This window comes from Fukomys damarensis, unplaced genomic scaffold, assembly GCF_012274545.1.
Source record: "Fukomys damarensis isolate Sample0158 unplaced genomic scaffold, DMR_v1.0_HiC HiC_scaffold_10, whole genome shotgun sequence".
Taxonomy (NCBI): domain Eukaryota; kingdom Metazoa; phylum Chordata; class Mammalia; order Rodentia; family Bathyergidae; genus Fukomys; species Fukomys damarensis.
In genome coordinates this window covers 38,635,139-38,658,037 of record NW_022900922.1, presented here as the reverse complement: position 1 = coordinate 38,658,037, position 22,899 = coordinate 38,635,139, and the positions used below count along the sequence as shown (strand labels likewise).

The 22,899-nt window shown below is 41.6% G+C and overlaps 2 protein-coding genes, 1 long non-coding RNA gene and 1 other non-coding gene across 12 annotated transcripts in view; 2 read left to right on the top strand and 2 right to left on the bottom strand.

Moving 5' to 3' along the window:
• The window catches only part of LOC104861348 (histone H2A type 1), a 3,261-nt gene extending 3,073 nt beyond the window's left edge, over nt 1-188 (bottom strand). For 2 of the 3 annotated variants that reach the window (XM_010622725.2, XM_033761954.1), the window contains exon 1: nt 1-188. This exon is cut by the window's left edge and continues 348 nt beyond it. In XM_010622725.2, the coding sequence (XP_010621027.2) occupies nt 1-116 (116 nt within the window). In that variant the 5' untranslated portion in view covers nt 117-188. The other variant, XM_010622726.2, reaches the window with a different exon arrangement.
• Nucleotides 189-348: 160 nt separating this feature from the next.
• On the top strand, nt 349-826 carry LOC104861347 (histone H2B type 1-K). Its single transcript, XM_010622723.2, has one exon. The coding sequence runs from the start codon at nt 396-398 to the stop codon at nt 774-776; it is 381 nt and encodes a 126-aa protein (XP_010621025.1). The 5' UTR covers nt 349-395; the 3' UTR covers nt 777-826.
• Nucleotides 827-1,132: 306 nt separating this feature from the next.
• On the top strand, nt 1,133-10,160 carry LOC104861350. Of its 7 annotated transcripts, XR_779983.3 has the most exons (7): nt 1,133-1,224; nt 1,698-1,773; nt 1,909-2,054; nt 2,244-2,390; nt 8,798-8,965; nt 9,089-9,217; nt 9,796-10,158. It is a non-coding gene; the product is annotated as an uncharacterized LOC104861350 (long non-coding RNA). The 7 variants fall into 7 exon arrangements; XR_779987.3 differs by having other exon boundaries at nt 8,798-9,258; nt 9,796-10,160; XR_002025296.2 differs by having other exon boundaries at nt 8,798-9,262; nt 9,796-10,160.
• A 4,425-nt stretch (nt 10,161-14,585) lies between these two features.
• On the bottom strand, nt 14,586-14,667 carry Trnas-gcu. The gene has a single exon. It is a non-coding gene; the product is annotated as a tRNA-Ser (tRNA).
• Nucleotides 14,668-22,899: the final 8,232 nt, after the last annotated feature.

The following is a 22,899-nucleotide window of genomic DNA, read 5'->3' as shown; positions in this document are numbered from 1 at the left end:
TTGCCCTTGCGCAGCAGGCGGTGCACGCGCCCCACCGGGAACTGCAGCCCGGCGCGGGAGGAGCGCGTCTTGGCCTTGGCGCGAGCCTTGCCGCCCTGCTTGCCGCGTCCAGACATCGCGAGAACTCGAGCAGTACTCACCCAACAGTGGTCCGAAAGTGACAGAAGCGCCCTTTATAGCGTCCTCGGGGGCGCGAAAAGGCAGCCCTGCGATTGGTCACTTTTCATGTTCATTTAGACCAGTGGGCGTCTGCGCGTCTGGCGAGCCTGGCTGTGACATCACAGAAGCGCGAGCACCAATCGCCGGGGACATTCTCCGCGCCTCATTTGCATAACTCCCTCTAGATAACGCAGCGCCGGTTGCTTCCCCCCAACTTCTCTCGCTCTCGTTTTGAGATGCCCGAGCCAGCCAAGTCCGCCCCGGCCCCGAAGAAGGGCTCGAAGAAGGCGGTGACCAAGGCGCAGAAGAAGGACGGCAAGAAGCGCAAGCGCAGCCGCAAGGAGAGCTACTCGGTCTACGTGTACAAGGTGCTCAAGCAGGTGCACCCGGACACGGGCATCTCGTCCAAGGCCATGGGCATCATGAACTCGTTCGTGAACGACATCTTCGAGCGCATCGCCGGCGAGGCGTCGCGCCTGGCGCATTACAACAAGCGCTCGACCATCACGTCGCGGGAGATCCAGACGGCCGTGCGGCTGCTGCTGCCCGGCGAGCTGGCCAAGCACGCCGTGTCGGAGGGCACCAAGGCGGTCACCAAGTACACCAGCGCCAAGTGAGCTGGCTGGCGAGTGAAGGTCTCATCTACCCACAAAGGCTCTTTTCAGAGCCACCACCTTCTCACGAGAGAGCTGCCATTTGCTTTTGTCCCGATCTTTGGTCTTGTAGTGTTCTTACACAGGAGCAGTCCAGTACCAAGTCCGTAAGTAACGGGGCCGAAAGTAGGCTAAAGTTCATTTTCTGGAGTTTTGGCAGGTTTGTATGTAGCTGAGGTTTCCTCGCTTAGCGGTCTGCTTTAAGCGGGAAATTTGAATTTCCCGGTGACTCTTCTGCGTGGTATGATTGGCGGTCGGGGTTCTCTGGGAGGATCTTCCGTTCGGTCCTTGATTGGCCGCTTCAACTCGGAAGTAGCCACAGGTCCCGCCCACCCAGCTCTACGTGCAATGTCTTAGGAAAAGGTTGTGAGTTGGATCTCGTTCTTGCCCTTCAGTTCACTTTACTTCTAAGGTGAGATTACCTCTCGCTTCAAGTTAGGCCGGAGTGGGAAGGGCTCCGTTTTCGGTCGGGGAAGAACAGCTCTTTTTTCCTGCCGGGGTCCCAGGCGTGCTTCTGGGGTGCAGGGCGGGGCGGCTGGGGGCTCCAGACTCCGCAGCGAAATCGGCCTCTGACAGCTGCCTTTGTTGGCATTTTAAGTTGTTGATTGTTTGAAATCTGAAGGAAAACGAATTCTGCATCATTTAGGTCGTTTAAATGAGAACCAGTCACCCTCAAAATCTTTCTAGATTACAGCTTCAAAGTTGTAGCCGGGTGTGGTGGCACAGGCCTGTAATCCCAGGCACTCGGGAGGCTGAGGCAGGAGGGTCGTTGTGAGTTCGAGACCAGCCTGGGCTACACAGTGAGTTCCAGGGTAGTCTCAACTACATAGTGAGACCCTTTCTCAAAAAACAAAACAAACACAACAAAATTGTACCTGTTTTCAGGGGAAGAAAAAAGGTCGAAATGTTTGGAAGTTTCCATGACTGGTTTTGGTTTAAAAGGGAAATCTGCCTAGTAGAAGTAAGTATATAGTACAGTAATACTATCTAAACAAGTATTTTCTTAAATTTACTGTGGTTTTAGCACTTTTTCAGAGCTCATGTAGTCCATCTTACTGGCTCTGACATATCCGCCTGCTTTGGGCTTCTCCAACAGCTGGTCCAGCTTTTGGAATCCGACTCCGCCTGTTCAGCTGCATTTTCTTGCGTACATCCAGTTGAACAGCTCCACCCTTTGTTGTAGGTATTTACCTGTAGAAAAAGTGCGCAAAAGACATGAAAATGAGCAAGGGAGCGCAAAAGGTAAAACGTTTTTCCTCTTACTGCAGTTGACATTCCACACTAATGGTGTAACTGAAACTTGTGAATATACAGCATAAAGGTCATCATTTACTTTTATGTCTCTGAGCCTCTGATGATTTCCATTATTCCAGATAATCAGATGATCATTTTCAAGCTAAATGCTTGTTTGGGTGCTTCTCTGTCTTACAGGGTAAAGTATCTGAATAAGAAGCAGACTTTGGGGGAAACGGAGGGATTCAGGTGTGCAATTCCAGCCACAGATAAGAATTTTATAAAGGCTCAATTTTTAAAAAAGAACCCGGCTGATTCTGTTCCTTAGAATAAACCGCCTAGGAGGTAAGTAAATCAGACATTGGCCTTTCGGGTTATTTGGTAGAGTCTCCTCAAGGATGAGGATAGTGGAATTTGGGGTGCAGCCCATCGAGTGGTACAGCATGAGAATTCAGTCTCTGACACACGCGGGCTCGCACACACACAAGAGGGAGTTTAATCCTTCGCTTAAAAAACTAAATTGCGTTTCAACTCTGCTAATCATCCCTAAAAGAATTCCTTCAAAGAAATAATCATAGCCCTTCTTTAAAAGAATGAACATGGTGATACACTTTTTATAGAGAGGTAGTGAGGTAGGTATCACAAAACATGGGAGTATTTTTTCATTCATAATACTGTAAGTCTTCCCCACTGATTATAAGCCAAAATGAGGCCTGTATAAGGCATAGTCCTCAATGAAATAGGAACAACTGTTTTTAAGGAACCTTTTCCCCCTAAGCTTTTCCAAATGATAGTATGTCCTTTTCTCCTATGTACATATTAAAACAACTGAATCTGCAATGTTTATTGTAATAAGACACCTGATACCCTGGGTGGACAGAGATATATTCACAATGTCCACTGAAAGTCAGTGGTCCTAGATACCATGCAGCTGTCCTTCAGTCAAACCTTTATCTTTGATATGTTAAAGTTAGCTTAATAGTACACTTTTCCTCAAATTTTGTCAAATTTTGATAGCATGTTGAACACACACACACACACACACACATATATATATATATATAATATATCGTTAAGCTATCCATTAATTTGTTTAATTTTGGAGTGTCATTTTTCCTGATATTGTTCTCCAATTTTAGATATGTAACCCTGTTTAGAGTCTGCATTATTTACATTCTGCACATGGAGGTATTTTAAAGTTTAATATTAAACTTCCAGGGTTCTTCGAGATCTTAAAATGCACCTGTAGTCATTTATTATAGAAATTGTACCAGACACTGGACACTAGGAAGGCAGAAGAGCAGGTCCATCCTTCCCACTGTTGGTTGCAACTTGTTAGGTTACTAGATCTACAACCTTGTGAAGTATGTAGATAGCAGCACTTGTTCATCAAAGGAAAACCCAGCCTGAGCAGGTACTGGAGGAGAAAATAATTGCTAGAGCAAGTGAGGGGCCCACATTCCAGTATTTCTATTGAACATTGTAATTAAATTACATGAGGAATTTTCGGTGAATTACTGAGTGATACTATCCAAGTTGGAAACTTGGCTTTATTCCTGTCCCCTATGAAAAATGGGGATGTAGTACTGCCTCATAAGTTAATATTTTTAATATACTTAGAAAAATGACCTGCATACAGTGAGCATTCAACAACTGGGTGCTATTGCTTCTGCTGCCAGTAGTAACAGCAAAAGTAGACACAGTTGGCATATTGAGTAGGAAGAGGATCCCTGCCCCAGGCAAAATTTGGAGCACTGTATCTCTTTTCTTTTCCTGGAAGGAGATTGATGTAAGATTCTGGCCTCGCTGACTCACATGCATGGCTAGTGGTTCATCTGGATGGACAGGGATTTGAAGTAGGCCACAGTGGAGGTTTGAGGACAAGTTTTGGGGAAGAAATCCCTCTGTATTTTCCCCAATGTGGATGAATTTCCTAGAATCAGAGGATCAGTACAGTATCCCATGAGTGCCAACCAAGAAGTCCACTCAATGACCAGGTATAACCACAGCCCTGTGGATGGCAGTCTCTCCCCTCACCCCCACTTCCTGTCTGAGCAGTTTGTAAGCAGAACGACCAGGTGGCGATGGTGGAGGTCCTCGAGGTCTGAGGTAAAGCCAGCTCGTTAAGGCTGACTGGGACACTCATACCAAGTGTTCCAAAGGCCAGAGCAAATACTCTTATGTTCTTTCTAGTATTTTGTCAGTGATGAGGCAGGTATTTCTTTTCACTGGGACAAACATTTATTCTAGATTTAAATGTGCTTCACTTTCTCTTGTGCTGTAGCTAACAAGACCATCTATGTGATGATTAAATAATTTATATTATCACATTTTCCATCTTTTGACCCATTTCTACACATTGTAGAGAAAAGGTGAGGGCACACATGACCAGGGAACTCAGTAATGTTTTTCTCTTTTTAATTTGCGTGCTGAGGGTGGATTTGAGGCAAGCTTTACTCCCAGCTTCCTTATCGGCTTTGTATCACATCCTTCATAAGCAGATGTCTTCTGGTTTTGGAGAACTCAGCCAAGGTGGCATCTAGGATCCAGGAGTGCTGTTCCCTGGGTGTTGTATGTGTGCTGAGTAGGTAGATACCAAGAATGGGCACAGTTTCTCCCATTGCCAGGATGCAGTGGCTGTTACATCTGTTAATAACCAGTTATTAACCAACTCGAAAATGTCTGCTTCTTCCTCTTGCACCTTAGGGCTTTCTCTGATGTTTTTAGTTTTAGAAAAGGAGGAATACTTTCAGTGTGACAAGATGTTTATTGAATTTTACTGATTTACCCAAATGATTTATTTTTATGTTAAGTTAAAGCACTTTTAATTTTATTCATTAGCTGGCTTAAGAGAGCTGTGGGAAATCTTGACTTAAAGGAGTCTGGATTCCTTCATTCTTAGTTTTCTTTTTTTTTTCCCTCATCCTCTCCCCTGGTTTGTATTGGTCTGTCCCTCTTTGAAGGATAGGCAGAGTGCTGCTGCAGATAATTTGAATGTTTCTAAAAATGCTGTCAAAATGACACATGGAAAGCTGGCTAGCTAAATTGTCTCAGAAATACAATTTCGGATATAATTTCACATATAATTATTTTGAGGCAAAATATTTGATACATTTTAAATACACCTAATGTAAACATTCATCACAGGGAAGGTGTACCTGTACATGCTTCTTTTTTCCCATCCCCTCCCTCTGACTTCTGTTCTCCTCCTTATTTACAAAAGCTTTGTTTCCATTTTTTCCTTCTAGTTTCACTTTTTTTCTTGTCCCTTCTGACCTATCCCTACCCTCCTCCCCTTCTCATTTGAACATTTTCTTCCCATTCTCCAATATCTGTTATACATTGTAGTCCTTGTTTCTACTTTTGGTTTCTCACACCAGAGAAACAGTTCGGTATTTAAAACATGTATGTTCAATTTATTGCACTTGAGTATGGTCTCAAGATCCATCCATTTATCTAGAAATTTCTCAAGCTCTTGCTTCTTTTTAAGAGTAGTACTCCATTATATATTTAAAAATCCACATTTTCTTTATCCATTTGTCACCTGATTGGGCATTTGGGTTTCCAAGATTTAGCTGTTGCAAACTGTTATAAACATGGGTGTGCATATATTTTGGGGGAATAATGCTTTTAATTTTTTTTAGAAAGATACCAGTAAGTGGAATAGCTGGGTTGAATGGATCTTCTAATTTTAGGTTTTTGAGGAATTTCCAACTGTACCACTCTACACTCCCACTGATAGTGGAAAAGGCTTCCTTTGTCCCCACAGCCTCACCAGCATCTGTTACTCATTGATGTATTGATAGCAGGCATTCTTCATGGAGTAAGATGGAATCTCAACATTGTTTTCATTTGCATCTCTTGAATGACCAGTGATGTTGAACATGCTTTCAAATATGTATTTGCTGGTTTTACGTCTTTTGACAAGTGTCTTATTTATTTCAGATGTCCATTTTTGGATTGGTTCTTTAAATTTGGGGTGTCTGATTTTTTTTGAATTCTTCATATATTATAGATAGTAGTCCTTTGTCTGAGGAACAGCTGGCAAAAAATTTGGCCCACACTGTGGGTTGTTTCGTGGTTTCTTTTGGTGTGCAAAAGCTTTTTAATACAATGAGATCCCAGTTGTTGATGTCTGTGATAGTTTTTGTCAACCGGGGTTTTCTTCATGAAGTCTTGCCTACACACCAATATCTTTGAGAGTTCTATCTATTCTATCTTCTAGCAGATTTAGTGTTTCTGTTTTAATATTTAGATCTTTTTGATTTTAGTTTAGTGCATGGTGAAAGATATGGGTCTAGTTTCAATCTTTGGCATGTAGAAAGCCAGTTTTTCCAGCACCATTTATTAAATAGGCTGTCTTTTTTCCAGTGAAGGTGTTTGGCTCTTTTGTCAAAGATAAGGTGGCTGAGTGTGTCTTGAGTTGCTTCTACATCTTATAATCTGTTCCATTGGTCCTCAGATATAATTTATATATATACACATACATACATATATTATTTAAATCACTGTAGCTCTGTAGTGCAATTTCATGTCAGGGATTGTGATGCCCCCTGCCTTGCCTTTGTTACCCAGAATTGCCTTTACTACTCTAGGTCTCTTCTGGTTCCAAATGAATTTTTGGATTGTTTTTTCTAATTCTGAGAGATATGCAATTGGGATTTTGATTAGAATTACATTAAATCTGTATAATAATTTTGGAATTTACATTACATCTGTATAATAACTTTCACTATATTGGTTCTTCCTTCCCAAGAGCAAGGGATATCTTTCCATTTTCTGATACCCTCTTTGATCTCCTTTTCCACAGCACTGTAGTTCTCAATGTGTAGATGTCTTTTACTTCCTTTGTTAGATTGATTCCTAGGTATTTCAGTTTTTTTGGATGCCATTGTGAAAGGTGTTTCCATAATTTCTCTCTCAGTTTGTTTTTTGTGTATAGGAAGGCTGTCGATTTTTGAGTGTTGACTTTGTATCTAGCTGCACTATTGAATTTGGTTATTAGGTCTAGAAGTATTTTGGTGGAGTTTTTGAGGTCTTCTATGTAGAGTATCATGTCATTCGTTTGAAAATAATGATAATTTAACTTCTTCCTTTCCTAATCTTACTCTTTTTATTTCTTCTGTTGTCTAATTGTTCTGGCTAATGTTTCTAGAACTATAGAATAAGAGTGGTGACTGTGGACATCTTTGTCTTGTTCTTGATTTTAAAGTGAAAGCTTTCAGTTTTTGTCCATTTAGTATGTATTGGCTGTTGGTTTGTCACAGATGGCTTTTGTCAGATTGAGATAGACTATTTCAATTTTCAGTAGGGTTTTTATCATGAGTGTGTGTTGGACTTTGTCAGATGCCTTTTCTCCATCTGTTGAGATGATCATATGCTTTTTGTCCTTGGCTCTGTTAATATAGTGTATTGCATTTATTGATTCGTGTATGCTGAACCATGCCTGCATCCCTGGGATGACTCCTGCTTGGTCACAGTATAAAGTCTTCTTGATGATTTGCTACATTGTTTGCCAGTATCTTATTGAGGATTTTTGCATCTGTGTTCATTAGGGAGATTGGCCTCAAATATAATTTTAACTACACTCATTGAGGCAAATTATATAAATTTACAAATCTGTTAAACCCCACCCCTCATACTGAGGATTGAATCCAGGGCCTTCACACTAGGGCCCTTTTTTTTATTTTGAGACAGGATCTCCCAAAATTGCCCAGGCTGGGCTCAAATTTGTGATCCTCCTGCCTCCATGTCCTGTAGTGCTGGGATTCCAAGTATGCACTACCACACCTGGCCACAAATAAAGTTTTAATAATTTTTAAAAGTTGTTGACTTGGTGAAATGTTTTTATATAACTGACTTTGAGAACACTGTCTTGATTATTGTATTTTCTCCTTTGATATTTAATTTATAACTTTTTCTTTTTAATCAGTCACCTCTCTTCCTTAGTTCCAGGGAACACCCACAATATTACGTTCTTCTATTGCATTTTTTAAAAAATTTGAAAGTAGATGGAAACTCCCTTCCCATTCTTTTTTCTCTTTTTTAATTCAGACTAATGAAGAGTGTCGAGATATCTTTTAATATTTTGTCTATAGATACAAAACATTTTTATTGCAGGTGGAACTAAGATTTTTTTTTCTTTTTATTGAGTTTATTGGTACAATCTAGGTACACAGTACAGTTACATTCATTACTGGGATCCTGTACCTTCACATGACAGGTCTTGGTTCTCATTGTTTCCCCTTGTCCCTGCCCTCCCTTCACCCCCTCCCCCCTCCCCATTTACAAACAATTTATTTCCATTTTTTCATTTTCTCTTACTTTTTGGAACTAAGATTTTATATTAAATATTTCAATGGTAAACTCAAAGGTGTTAAGAACTTTTTAACTTAAATGAAAAATGATTTCACTAAATAGTTCTATTTAGAAAATAAAAACATTGCTTTCTCATACTTCTCAAAGAAACAATCTAAAAACCATGGCAACCCATGATCAGTTAGACTCTACCGCACATGCCCATGATAGTCTCCCAGTTCCTTTTTGAGTCTGCATAACTGCTTGGAGATTTGGTTAAATGTTATGGATAAAAATTCATTTAAGAGGAATAACAACCAAATACCATGTGAAGAACTGAGGAGATTCATACTCAGACCAAATCATTGTAAGAAAAACATTTGAGTCACTTAGAGATTTCTTAAGAATTAGGTAGGTTTTGAATAATGTTTGTGATCATTAAATTTTTTCCTTAGGTATGAAATTTTATTGTGTGGCACCACGTCCGTGTCTGTGGAAACTTTGCTGCTGGAGATGATGTGCTGGCCCCTGCCCCTGCCTGGCGTGGTGTGGACACGAGGGACGCTGATGTGGGACTGCTGAGCCCTGGGACTGAGGGACTGAGCCCTGGGTGGGGTCCTGGGGTACGGTAATCCCTGTGCCTCGGCCTACACCAGGCTTCAGTCCATCCACAACCACGCTTTGCTTCCCCGTGGCAAAGGTGCAAAAAGGCCCAGGTTAATGGACGTGTTTCTCTTGGTTAGCAGGGGAGCATTGAGAGGAATCAAGCATCGCTTCAGGGAAATTCAAGTCCCTGAATCCAGGGACCCAGAAGAGGCTGCTCCTGTCCTTCCAGTGACGCCAGAGGGCCACTGCAGGCCCTCACCCTCCAGATGGTCAGTCATCCCCATGGCATTGTCGCCACCTCGTGGCCATTGTGGGTAATTTTGATCAGAATTACGTTAAATCTGTATAATAATTTTGGAATTTACATTAAATCTGTGTGGATTCTTTTTTTGGTACCGGGGATTGAACTCAGGTCCTTGCACTTGCGAGGCAGGCAGCAGAAGCACTGAGCTAAATCCCCAACTACATTAAATCTATAATAATTTTCACTATATTGTTTCTTCCTTCCCAAGAGTAAGGGATATCTTTCCATTTTCTGATATCCTGTTTGATTTCCTTTTTCAGAATACTGTAGTTCTCAATGTGTAGACGTCTTTTATTTCCTTTGTTAGATTGATTCCTAGGTATTTCAGGTTTTTTGGATGTTACTGTGAAACTAAGCTGAATTGATTTATGTACGGTTTCTTGTTAGGACTTTATTTCATTGCTAGGGTTTAATGGTTGCATATACATGGTTTCCATGGTTGCCAGCTGTCCAATTTCCCAATTTACTTGACAGAAACTCCAGTCTGGCTCTGAGCCCTCCGTAGTTCCTAACCTGAACTAACACTGACATCATTTCTGACAGCCGTGGCCCACACCAGGCATACCCGCTATCCTGCAAGAGCCTGCCTGAGGAGGCTGTGGCAGGAACATCTGCTCTGTTTTGATCAACTTCTGAATGTGGGCACAGTCTCTGCTGAAGGACAGGAACCTAATTCCGGTAAGGGCAGGTGAGTTTCACAAGGACCAACACTTCTCTCCACTTTTGCTTTTTGTGATGTTTTTACCTCCCTGACTCTTGCCAGCTGCTCCCTACCCCCCATTCACTACTTGGACGCCTCAGTTATGTAGGGCCATTGTTAAATAAAGCCCATTTTCACTGCTTTGACTTGTGCCTGGCTGGTTTATCTTTGACATACTAGAAAAAGCCACACTTATTTGTTTCCTCTGTTCCTGTCTGGAATGTATTTATAAAAAGAAAAATGTACAAACGCGGACTCTCATTGCCTCTTTAATGTAAACGGCCAGTGTCACATGTTCCTCTGCCTGCTGTTTTCTCACCTGGTTTGTGAGAATGCAAGCACATGCTGCACTCAATGAGAGCAAGGACCACAGCTGCATTGGTGCTTCCTTCTGCAGAATGAAAAAATACAGAAAATGATTTCCTTTAATATGTGTTTCTGAATTTCATTCTGAATATAAAAAATGCACAAACATCTTAAAATGTTTAACCATACCAGCAAACAAGGGACAGAACTGACAAGCTGGGAAATATTTTTACTATGTAAAACTGAAGAAGTCAATATTTCATTATAGATCTCTTAAAACTATGTCAACACTATGTAGACACAAAAACTTGTGAGTCTCTCTCCTGGCTCATACATCACGGCCAAAATACTTTATTCAACAATTTGTAAGCCCTTTCAAGAGTAATTTCTCAATCCTGTCAGCAGAGGTTAGTGAGAAATGGCTGAGTAATCTGCCTTCCTTGTGACTTGTGCTCCAGTCCACGAATGGGATGCATTCAGTCTACATGGAGATGTTTCCCCTGTCCTATCATCTTTAAGTCCCACTGTTCACATTCTCTTAGCCTCATTTGATTCTTCACAGCGTATGGAACATTTATAGCGAAGAATCTTCTAATGACTGGTTTAGCATTTGTTTTCCAGACTCTCACTGCTCTGCCGCTGTATGAGAGAAGCAGGTACCTGGGCACTTCATCCTTTCCACACTCCCCACCATCCTTAGCAACCAAGTTGAGGGACGTGTAGAGCTAAGTTTCCAAAACAGTTTTCTCACCACTTTCACTAGTCTGCTTGCTATAGGGATATGCTTATTTTGTGGATATAGATGTTCTGTACCAAGGTTATTGGATTTTAAAGCCCAGTAGTCAGGCCCTGTTCTGCAATTGCTACCCTCTTGTGTGTTTCTGAATGGGAGAGCCACATGTTAAATAATAGCAATTAATGGCTCTTTTTTTTTTTTATCTCAGAAAGCCTACAAACAAATTTATATCTTTTCTTTCACTTATTGTCTCAAGAATCTGAAAGATGTAAAATACTTTGAATATGAAGAAAAGAACTAGACTGGAATGGGGCCCACTCCTAGCGCCCTTAGGTTCCACCCAGCATACACAGCCCTGTAGGGAACAACTTGAATCACTGCTGTTATCTTGGCCATTTTGCCTGCATCCTAGACCAATAGGACAAGTACGTGGTTAGACAGCGCCCTGTTCTCCCTGGCTTTTCATCCCTCGCCCCAGGTCCTAGCACTGACAATGATTGCCAGCTGTTTCCAGTTTCTTGGAAGTGCTGGGCCTCAGTGCCCTTCCACCAGCAACAAGAGAGAGTTTCCGTTGCTCTATCCTGGGTAGCATTTGGTGTTGTCAATGTAAAATGCATTTTTTTAGACTGTTGGGGAAGCTTGAACTAATCTGATTATCAGGCAATACTGAGGATTGCTAATAATCAATGTAATTACTCATAATTCCCTTGTCCATTAGAGATACAGGAGAGACATTTGAGGAAATAATATAAACTCAGCGATCCTTTTATGGTAAGATCTTGGTGACTATTTGAAGTGGGTTGTTGGTGTGCAGGAACACATTCTTTATACCATTCTTTCTACTGCTGCATCTGTTGGACATTTCCATCACAGAAATGTGACACCACATGAATGCCAATTAAAACTACAGAGAGTGATGGTTCTAAGTGATGGTGAGGACATAGGCCAGCAGGAGAAGTAAGCCAATAAGCACGCTTTAGAAAAAGTTGGCATCTTTTTGCTACCATCAACATCTTTAATTTATGACTGTGAAACTTGTATATACAAAAAATCAGAAGAAATGAACAAGACTGTTCCTAGTAACATATTTTGTAACAGCTACAAATATAATTATCAACATTGCAACAAGTGTGGAGGCAGCTTCTCAGCAGCCGCTCCAGAACCCGCACTCCTGCTATTTATGTCCTGTGTGATCTCCTGAGTGTGAGTTGGACCCACTTAGTCACTTCCAGTAGAACAGAATAAAGTAATAGCAATGGGAGGTCCCTTCTGAAATGAGGTTAATAGATTTCGAGTTCTGTGTTGCTCCTTCCCTGGCTCTTGCTGCTTTGGTGAGACAGCTGTCCTTTGGAGGGGTCCAGTGATAAGGGGCAGAGCGTGACCTCCAGCAGCAGTTGGTGATTGTGCAAGCCTCAGTCTAGCATCCTGTCATAACCATGTGTCCAGGACCGGGAGCGCCAGCCTCTCCTTCCTCCAGCCTTGCGATGGCTGAAACCCTTTGCAAGCCATGGCTGTAGCTTTGTGAGGAACTCTGAGCCAGAGCCCAGGAAGCCACTTCTGTTCTGGAATCCTGACTCTCAGAAGTTGGGTGATAGTAAATATTTCAAACCAGGAAGTTTTAGGGTGATTTGCTACTCAGCCACAGACGATGTGATCAAGGCATAAATGAGTTGTAGCACATTCACACTATGGTGGTTGATGGAGGTCCAGGAGAGGTGCACTTCACAGGGTGGGACCTGATCAGCCAGGGAGGGCCAGCTCTGGATCTCTAGGTGCTGGGGCTTCAGGAGGCTCTGGAGCTGGGGGTTGGGCAGGAATTGTGAACCAACGGTACCCTGACTACTCACCTTTGGGAGGGGAGTTCCCCCCCACCCCACAAGGTTGTTAGAGGCTGGGTCCTGGCGTCCAAGGCCCACGGGTGGGCCCACAACCACAGCACAAACAAGGCTGGACACAGACCAGGGTTGGTGCTTCTGGGCTACACATGGCGGGGATCCGGGGGACAGGGTGATCTCTGCTGCCTTTGAGTTTTTGACACCGTTATCCTCCCGCCACGTCTTTGCTTGTCCTTGTTCTACCTCCTTCCTCACTGTGGTAAACTACACAGAAACGGAAGTGGATAAATTACATCTACAGCAAGAGTGATGAAGTTTACTGAACACGGCTAATAGAAAAGTGGAAAAATATGTCCTGTTTACATGAAGTTCAGATACAAGTAAGTACTGGTTTAGGGAGAATTGAGATGTAGCAATCAAATGTAAAGCAGCAGTAACTGGGGCTCAGTTGAGCAGTTACCTTGAGGAGGAGCAGGGACGGTGCCTGGGCAGCATCTTATTCGACTCCCGTGCGATCTGCGTCTTCCTCCCTGTCACGCAAGTGCTGGTTTTGATACTGTTTGAGGTGGCATAGATATATATGTATGTGTGTGTGTGTGTGTTGCACGTTTTAATTTTCACACACATAAGTTTTACAGTAAGATTTAAAAATTACAAGTTTTGTGAAACAATTTTAAAATATGTGATAAATGGAAATTCAGAGATAATTACATGGCTGTTTTATACTAATAAGCTTCAGTGTATTTTAAATGTTTTACGATTGAATTATTTAAAAAACTGCCTTAAAAAGTAACCGGAAAATATATTTGCAGTAAGTTATTCAAAAGATTGATAGGTTTATGCAAATACAAGGACAACTAGAGAATGGAATTTGAAAAAATTCTGGTCATCCTACTTTAAAAAGACTCAAAATACATATAAATACATAGCATAATATATTTTTATGCAAATATAAACTATAATAATTATTCAAGTCTTTGACTACTTCTGCAACAATCAGTCAGAAGCCATTACTTCTCCTAAAAGAATTAATTTCAAAAAATAGAAGAATGGCTAAAGCAGATTATTATGTCCACTGTTTTGCCGACTGTGAAGGTACTGGAATGATGATAAAGACCGCATTTAAATGAAGACTGCTTGTGAGGGACAGTTCCACAGAGCGAACTTTCATTCTGCAGTTGTTTCAGGGCTTGTAAACATGGCCAACACCTGGGAAAGGACCTGACTTTTTCAAGAGTTTGCAAATTGCAAAAAACTTGCAAGAATTTTGGTTTGTGTGGTTATCAGCTGAAAATGACAACCCAGGTTTCTTAAAAATTCGCTCCGAGCCTGTGGCTATGACTGCTACAGGTTTCTTCAGTCTTTGGTTGTCACTTTGTTTCTGGGAGTCGGAGAAACCGGCTTTCAGTCTGGTGTTGGTTTGTCTGTTAGTTTGAGCGCGTTTCTGCTGGTCTGTCTCAGGTGAGTCACCTCTCTTTCTTCTCACCCGGCAGCTTCTGTCTTCGTACTCTCCCTTAGGTCCCCACCTCCACCCCGCCCCAGGCTTTCATTTGGGAAGAAACTCATCAGGCGGAATCTCATTACAGGATCAGAGACTCCTTCCTTACCACTGACACTGGCATCCAATTAACCAAGAGGGTGAAAATCCAGGCGAATCACAGTAATACCTGTAGAACAGGATCTCGTAAGTCAAGGGACTTGAGTTACATGAAGTACGGCTGCACACGAATCCCTGTCCTTACTAAAAAGAGCCACCCGACGAGGGTGGGATTCGAACCCACGCGTGCAGAGCACAATGGATTAGCAGTCCATCGCCTTAACCACTCGGCCACCTCGTCCAGACATTGGTGGGTCCTGCGTGCGCAGCCTGGAGGACACTCGCACAGCCCGACGGCGGCTGGGAGGATTTGGGGCGCTGCGGGGCTGTGTGGGCGGGGGACTGGGCTCCCTGCTGGGCCGCCTGCGCTCTAGCTCTCGCGCCGCCATTGGGGGCGGGCAGCCTGGGGAAGTCCAGGCAGGCAGGGGGTGAGGAGCTGGAAGCGTGCGAGGGGCACCTTCTGTGGAGAAAGAGGAGGGGGCCAGCAGCCCTGGCTTATTTGTGTGAATTCAGCTCCCAAGGATGGCTGTTCCCCTCCTCGAAGAGCCGAGAGCCGCACTATTTGTAGCCAGAGGCCCGGCCTCGCCTCCCTCTGCTCTCTTCCAGGGGGGTTTTCTCTGCACACATCCTCCTCCCCCGCAGGCCGGCTCTTCTCACCGGTACGGGACCCTCTCTTCCTTTCGCTAGCGGAGTCATTTTCCCAGGCGTTGGCTCTCAGTTTAACCCTTATTTTAAATTAAATCTTTATTTTGTTTTTCTGTTTGTACATGTTTGCAGTGCCGAACGACCACATGCCTAGTGGGGAGTTAGCTGGGCCATGTGCATAATGGACCCAGGATCTGAATGTTAACACGGGAGCATGTAACCTGCTGGAAGATAAAACAGTAAAACTCTTGAACACACAGGCATAAGCGAAGTCTTTTTGAACAGAACCTCAATTGCATAGGAAATAGTATAAAGAACCACCAAAGGGATCACGTCAAATTAAAAAGCCTTTGTACAGCAAAGGAGACAATCTATAGAGTGAAGACAACCCACAGAATGGGGAAAAAAAAAATCTTTTGCCTGCTATTCCCTTGGCAGAGGACGCATATCTAGAATATATTTTTGATCAGAGTTACCACACACTCAGTTACTTCAAAAATATGCGCAAGAAAAACACTGGCTCTCTTTCTCTTGTCTGCCTCCCCCTTGGCAGCCATTTGCCTTTGGTTTGTATTGCTGTGGTTTTCCAGTGCTGGGCCGGCAGGGCCAGCTGTCCACTGTTTGCTTTTGTAGCTTCTGTTACCTGAGCTCAGGGCCAGGCCTGGAGAGATTGCAACACACAGAAAGAGGCATCAGGTGGCAACTCCTAAATGAAGACAGGAGAGAGAAGGTGTCTGGAGAGCCTCCTGGTTATGCTCTTAAGGGGAAAGAAGGACCCTCTGTTTCCCTCTTCCCCTGGCTCTACTGCAGGGAAAGGCGACCCCAGAACAGGAAGGACAAACAGGATCAGCAGGGCTGGAACGGCACCCTGGGCACCAAGGACACCTCAGAGGGTCACCCGGGGTGCATAATATATGTGACTCCTGTAAGCTGTTGGTCTTTTGGGGTCTTTGTTACAAACACAAAGTTGTATTCTAACAAATACATGTCTTTATTGTTCGTTTTTTATTTTTTAGGGTTGGCGTTTCCCCAACACTCTTTTCTCACTTTGAGCAACTCCACATGCAGGAATTCTTCCAATCATTTTTTTGTCTTTCAAATATATCATCATTTTTATTGAATTAGAATTCACTTTTTATAATTATAATGGGCAAATATTATTCACTCATCTTTTGTTTTCTGAATATAGTAATCATTTAAAAAATTCACCACCCATAAATGACATTAAACTTCTGCAAGAAAAAGGAATTATATCGCAATTACACACAGCTATCGAGCATCCACCCTGTCCTCTCCCACCCTACTACTGTGCATTCCTTTGCTGCCTCTGCCTCAGATGCGGTTTCCCAAATAATCTCCTGTCACAAAAGGGCTGCTCACTTTGGGGAAGCACTGTGTAAAGTAGTTTCCTGAAAGAGTCTATTGGGGATGAGACTAATTTTTTTTTTTTGGTACCGGGGATGGAACTTGGGTCCTTGCAGGTCCCTGCACTTGCAAGGCAGGCCACCGAACCACTGAGCTAAATCCCCGGCCCGAGACTAAATTTTTTTGTGTGTGTCAGAGAACATCTTTTATACTTATCTGACACTTCCTTGAATGACTGCGTATTTAAGGCTAAACTGGGGAATATTTTCTTTCAGGACTTGGTCATTTCCTTCAGGGTTATGGGAACAATCTCCACGTTCTAGCTTTCAGCACTGCTTTCAATTTAATGATACTTCATTTGCCACTCACGTTTATTTCTCTTGTTCAGTGTGATTTCTTAGTCTTAATGCTTTGAAATGTCTGAAACATAAACCTGAATATGTTTCTATTTTTATTATGCTGAAGACTCTTTTACATCAATAGATTTTTTATTTTAGTTTGGGAAATCAGCTTGATATGTTTGTCATTGATTTTCTCACTTCTGTGTCCTCTGTTCTTTTTCTTTTTCTGGAACTCCTTTTACTTGAAGTTTGAACTTCCAGGATGTTTCCTCTGCTTTCTAAAAATTTTGCTATTTCATATTCTTTATATTTTAATTCATGGATTATTTTAGGCAGTTTTAGGTTTATAGAAAAATGATGCTCCCATTTTTCCTTGTCCTTCTGTACAGCTTCCCCTATAATTTACATGTTATATTATGGCAGTACATTTGTGACAACTGGTAAAACAATATTGACACATTTATTAACCAAATTTTACATTAGGATTTAATAACAGTGTTGCACCTTCTGTGGATTTTGAGAAATGAATAATAATATGTCTCCACCCTACCACATCACACAGAAAGGTTTGCATTGCCCAGAAACTCCCGTGCTTCAGTTCTCCATCCAACCCTCCTTTTCCTAAGGAAACTACTGACCTCTTTATGATCTCCACAGTTTTATCTTTCCAATAATGTCGTCTAATTGACTTATACCTACATTGTGCAGATTTTCCTATTGGCTTCCTCCTTTTCCCTCTCTGTCTCTGTCTCTAACTTCCTTGAGAATTTTTCTTTCCTCTACCTAATATTTTCCTTGTTTTTTCCCCCTAGTTTATTTTTTATTTCTGTTGTTCACATTTACTTCAGATATTCAGTGACCTTTGATTGCTGGTCAGCAGTTATAGATTAGGTCCTAAAGCAACTGGAAACTGAGACTGTAAGTCCAGTTTACTGAGTCTAGGCTTCACTTTAGGATAATCTGACTGTGTCATTTACTATCAGAAACTTACATGTCAAAATAACATCCCTCTTGGGATGACAAAATTCCTCGAAGAAGAAGAATTATTTTAACTCATATCTAAATGGCATAAAACTAATTTTCTGAATTCTGAGAAAACCGTTAAAAGACAGAAGTTGGAAGAAGTTCCTTTTACATTTCAAATTTAATGACATCTTCTATTCCAAATTATAAAATTATATCAAATTATAAATAAATCATAAATTTATATTTATATAGATAGACAATGCATCATGTTTTATCTCTAAACCAACACCTTGCAACTTTATACTCAGTGGGTCCTCAAAATTGGGCAGAATAAAGAAAGGTAAAACGCCTCACGGTCTTTCAGGATACTAAGGTGAGCAGGGCAAGCTGAACCTTGACGCATGAAAGAAATGGGGAAGGAAGGTTTCAGCCTTGGCCACTATTATGGCTGTGTCTGTGTCCCTCAAGGCCTCATACAGTCACAGGTGGTGCTTTTTCAGAGGAGCTGAATCTATAGTGTGTGATGCTGGGATGGAGGGTGGGTGATTACTAAACCAGTCCACTGATTAGTCTGGCACCGCTCTAATCCCAGAAGAGTATAAAAAGGGACAGAAAGAAGCTGAGGCCCCTTGCTTGCTTTGCTACCTTTTGCTCACTGTGAATGGTTTCTCTTCTGTGATGCCCCTCTGCCACGTTGCCCTGCCTTGAAACCAGCCAACTATGGAATGAAACCTCTACAGTGACCTAAATAAACCTTTCCTTCTTTAACTTTAGGTGTCAGATATTTTGCCTCAGCAACGAGAAAACTAAGACAGCAAGAACAAAAGCAAACAACAGGTGATTCTGAAGCAGCACATGAATTTAGCTAGCACGAGCAAAAGGGGAAGGGGCTGGGAGGCAAGGGGGCGGGTAAAGGGATCCGAGATGATCAAGATGTGTCATATGCACGTTCCAATTACCCCAAAATGGACTATTATGTATTGCAAGCATATACCAATTAAAAGAAAAGTTCTGTGGAATAAAATGCTAAATTTAGCCTTATACATCATTGCTTTCTTTGAGGTGCACTCAGTATTCACTGAACTCTGTCGAGTATAAGTCTGGCAAGGCATTGGCAAAACGCAGGGACGGAAAGACGCAGGAGTCTCAAACCCGGGGAGCAGAGCTCACTTGCCTTCCTGGACGCGCGCGGGAGCGCACCCTGGTGCGAGAAGGGGGAATTACACTTCTGTCCCTGGTTCCGCAGTTCAGCTCCCTCCGCCTAGGCTCTGACAAGCACGCACGGGCGCGCGCATACACATGACAACGTAAGCACGCAAGCACACACGCAGGCGCAGAGGGTGGCTGGGCCTGCGCGTGAGGTCCCAGGGGCTTGGACAGCATCTCCGTCTCCCGGCGCGGATGCTGGGAAAACGTTTCATGTTCCTGAAGTCTTCTTGAGGGAAAATGAGGCGGGCCGGGATTTGAGCCCGGGACCCCTCGCACCCCAGGCGAGACTCACCCCTAGACCGACAAGCCACCCACTGGATCCGCGCCCACGGGGCCGGGAAGGGTGTGGAGGGGTCGCTGTTGCCGTCTGCGTTCTTCGAGACGCCTGCCCCAAACGCTGCAGTGGTGCCCTCCACGAGCCACTTCCCTGAAGGGCAGGGTCGGCTTGCGACTGTCTTTCCTAGCTTAAATCACAAGCGCTGCTGGCTTGCGAGAAGACTAGCCCGTGGGAAAACACCTCCTTTGTGTTTTCTAAACTTTAAGTAATCTGTCATAAAATTACATTAGGAAAATGACCGTTCCACTATTTGACTCACCTTTCTTTCACTCTTTCGGAAAGTGGGTGCGGTTACTGAGTGACGAGTGGACCATTTGCTCTAACAAGGATTATTTCGGGATAAACAAGTTATCGTATCTGCCCCATCTCAGCAAGGCCCGGTAGTGAGAGATTTCATAACGTTCTATTTTCAGGGGCACGAAGAAGTTAGTATCACTGAGTTCAGGACGTTACTAAAACATGGTTAAACACAAAGCTTGCATTAGGGGACACATCTAAACCACAATTTAAGCCCATTTTAGATGTTTATGTTGAACTAACGCATATTTTCTGTTTCATCGGTATATGGAATTTGATGCATTTAAAATATTTTTCAAAAGTGCCCCTTATTCATTTCATTCTTCCACTTATTCAGTGATTATTTATAGGGCATCTCTTACCACAAATGGAAGTTTTTGTAACCACAGGTAAAAATAGTGATTTTTAAAAAAATAAGTGAGAAAAAAATCATTTTTTTTTTGGTGAAAAGGAGCCTAGATTTAAACCAGCACTATAGGAATTTTGACATGGATTTACTGACTGGTTCCACATGATTACGAAGTTACTAGGTTTTCCTCTGTCTGCTTCTGCCCTCTTTACTAATAGAATAATAAAATTTTTCCTTGCAATTAAATGGCTTGCTTTGTATGCTGAAGTATGAAAAAATCTTGATTATTTCCTCTTAAATAGGCATGTAAGAGTAGAAATAATTCCTAACAGATCTCAAGTCAGTGTTGCCTGTGGCCCTGCCTGTCTTCTTTCATGGAAATATGTTTTCTTCTAGAAATAGCATCTAATGTTTGTGTAGGGATGGAGCCCAACACAAGACTCTATCAAGATTTTAAACCAAAGGTTAAGTACTTCAGTGTGGAAAAGAAGTATTGATGTAAACCCAAAGGCTCGGCACAGAATCAGTCCCTGATACACAACATGGAGCATTTCTGTTTATCCTGAAATCAACTCAAGAGATTAGCTTACTAATTTGGGAACTCAATGCAGTGGTCTTGGGGTTGCACACTTCACAAAACCCATTTCTTCAGCTTTGTATTACCTGCATATTCAAAAGAGAAACCTTATGAGAATTTATCAGCAACCAGGAATGATCATCTCCAAAGAAGTGAAAGACAGCTGCTGGTATTGGATTGACTTCTAGAGGTTATTCTTTTTACAGCGTCAAACAACTGAAGGACTCTGCATTGAGTTTTAACAGAATATAAGGATTTCAGTTAAGAAGCAGATACACTAAAGATCTAGTTTTGGGGTGCTATCCTGTTTTATTTTAGGATACCTGATATTTATCAGTCCATGTTTGCAATACATAATGTTTATGTTCCTTGTGTGGAGTTGGCACATGTGCATAAAACATCTTAATTCATTTTTCCACCCTCTTTCCCTCCCTTTTTTACCTTCTCCTTCCATCTATTGATCTCTTTCCCATTTGGGAAAGACCTATTTCCCTACTTCTCATATGCTATCTTTTCTTCCTTTTATGCTATCTTTTAGTTTGCTTTTTATTTATAATTTGGGTTTCTCATATAAGAGAAACCATGCAAAATTTAAGCTTGAGTGTCTGATTTATTTCGCTTAACATTGCAGTCTTAAGATGCATGCATTTTCTTACAAATCACTCAAGTCTACTCCATTGTGTAAGTGACACAATTTCTTCAGCCATTTATCTGTTGGTGGACGTACAGGCTACTTCCAAGATATAGCTATAGTGAGTGAATTGTGCAGCTATAACATGGCTATGCAGGTATTACTGTAATGTGATGATTTAACCCTTTTTTGAAGGTACAGAATGTTTCATAATTGAACTTTTTATTGTATATGTTTAAGGTATGCACCATGATTTTTTTTTTTTTTTTTTTTTTTTTTTTTTCCGGGGATTTTTTTTTTTGGTACCGGGGATTGAACTCGGGTCCTTGTGCTTGCAAGGCAGGCCACCGAACCACTGAGCTAAATCCCCGGCCCTGCAACATGCATGTTTTAACATGAGTAGTGGAGTGGTTACTATAGTCAGGCATTTTAACATTTATCATCTCACATAGTTACTTTTTAAAAATGTGTACTAAAAGCAACTAAAATCTAATCTTAGGAAATTTCCAGCACATAGTACAATATTACACTTATCTTCGTGTTTTACATTAGAGCTGTAGACGTCCTTATTTGCATATTTACAACTTTGTGCCCCTCAATAGGCATCACTTCATTTTCTCTAGCTTACCACTGTGATGAGTGCTACTATAAACATGGTAGTGTTGATACCTTTTAAACCTATTGATTTCATTTCCCATGGATACATGTCTAGCAATGGGATTTTTGGATCATATAGTAGTTCTATTGTAAAATTTTGAATAAGCTTTATACTCTTTTTCATAATAGCCTTACTAACTTACATTCCCAATGCCAATGTGCAAGAGTTCTGTTCACATCCCTATCAACTTGTACTCTTACATCTTTTTGATTATCCCACTGTGGCTTTAATTTTCATTTTCCAAATGATTAGTGATCAAATTTTTCATATATCTGTTGACCATTTTATGTTTTCTTTTGAGAAACATCCATTCAGATCTTTTAATTAATTTTTAATCAGGTCATTTTGCTTATGTGCTATTGAGTTTCTTATATATTTTAGTTAACCCTTTAGAAGATGTATGCTTTGCAAACACTATTTTCTTAATCTTTTCATTTTCTTTTTTATATATATATTTAATTTTTAACTGACAAATATATATATATATATACATGTATACATATATATATATTTTCCATGTATATAATGTTTTGATATGTATACATATATATGGCTACACTAAACTTATGTATGGATTACTTCACATACTTCTCATTTTTACTGTGATAAAAACACAAAATTTATGCTCTCAGGTTTATGTCTTTCACCAAATTTGGATAGATTTCAGACATGGCTTCAAATTTTATGTAAGATTATACAGAAAAAATCATGCAGGTACTGGCAAAGAAATAGGCCTGAGGATCAGTGGAACAGACTGGAAGACACAAAAACAAATGCAGATGTACTCAGCTACCTCATCTTTGACAAAGGAGCTGACCATCCTCAGTGGAGGAAAGATAGCCTCTTTAATAAATGGTGTTGGAAAAACTGGATGTCAACCTGCCACAGGTTAAAATTAGACCCTTATCTTTTGCCATGCACTAAATTAAAATCCAAATGGATTAAAGATCTAAATATTAAAACAGAAACATTAAACTTGCTGGAAGGTAAGTTAGGCAGAACTCTGGAAGACATTGGTATAGGAAAAGACTTTATGAACAAATCCTCAGTAGCACGGGAACTAGCAGAGAGAATCAACAACTGGGATCTCATCTTACT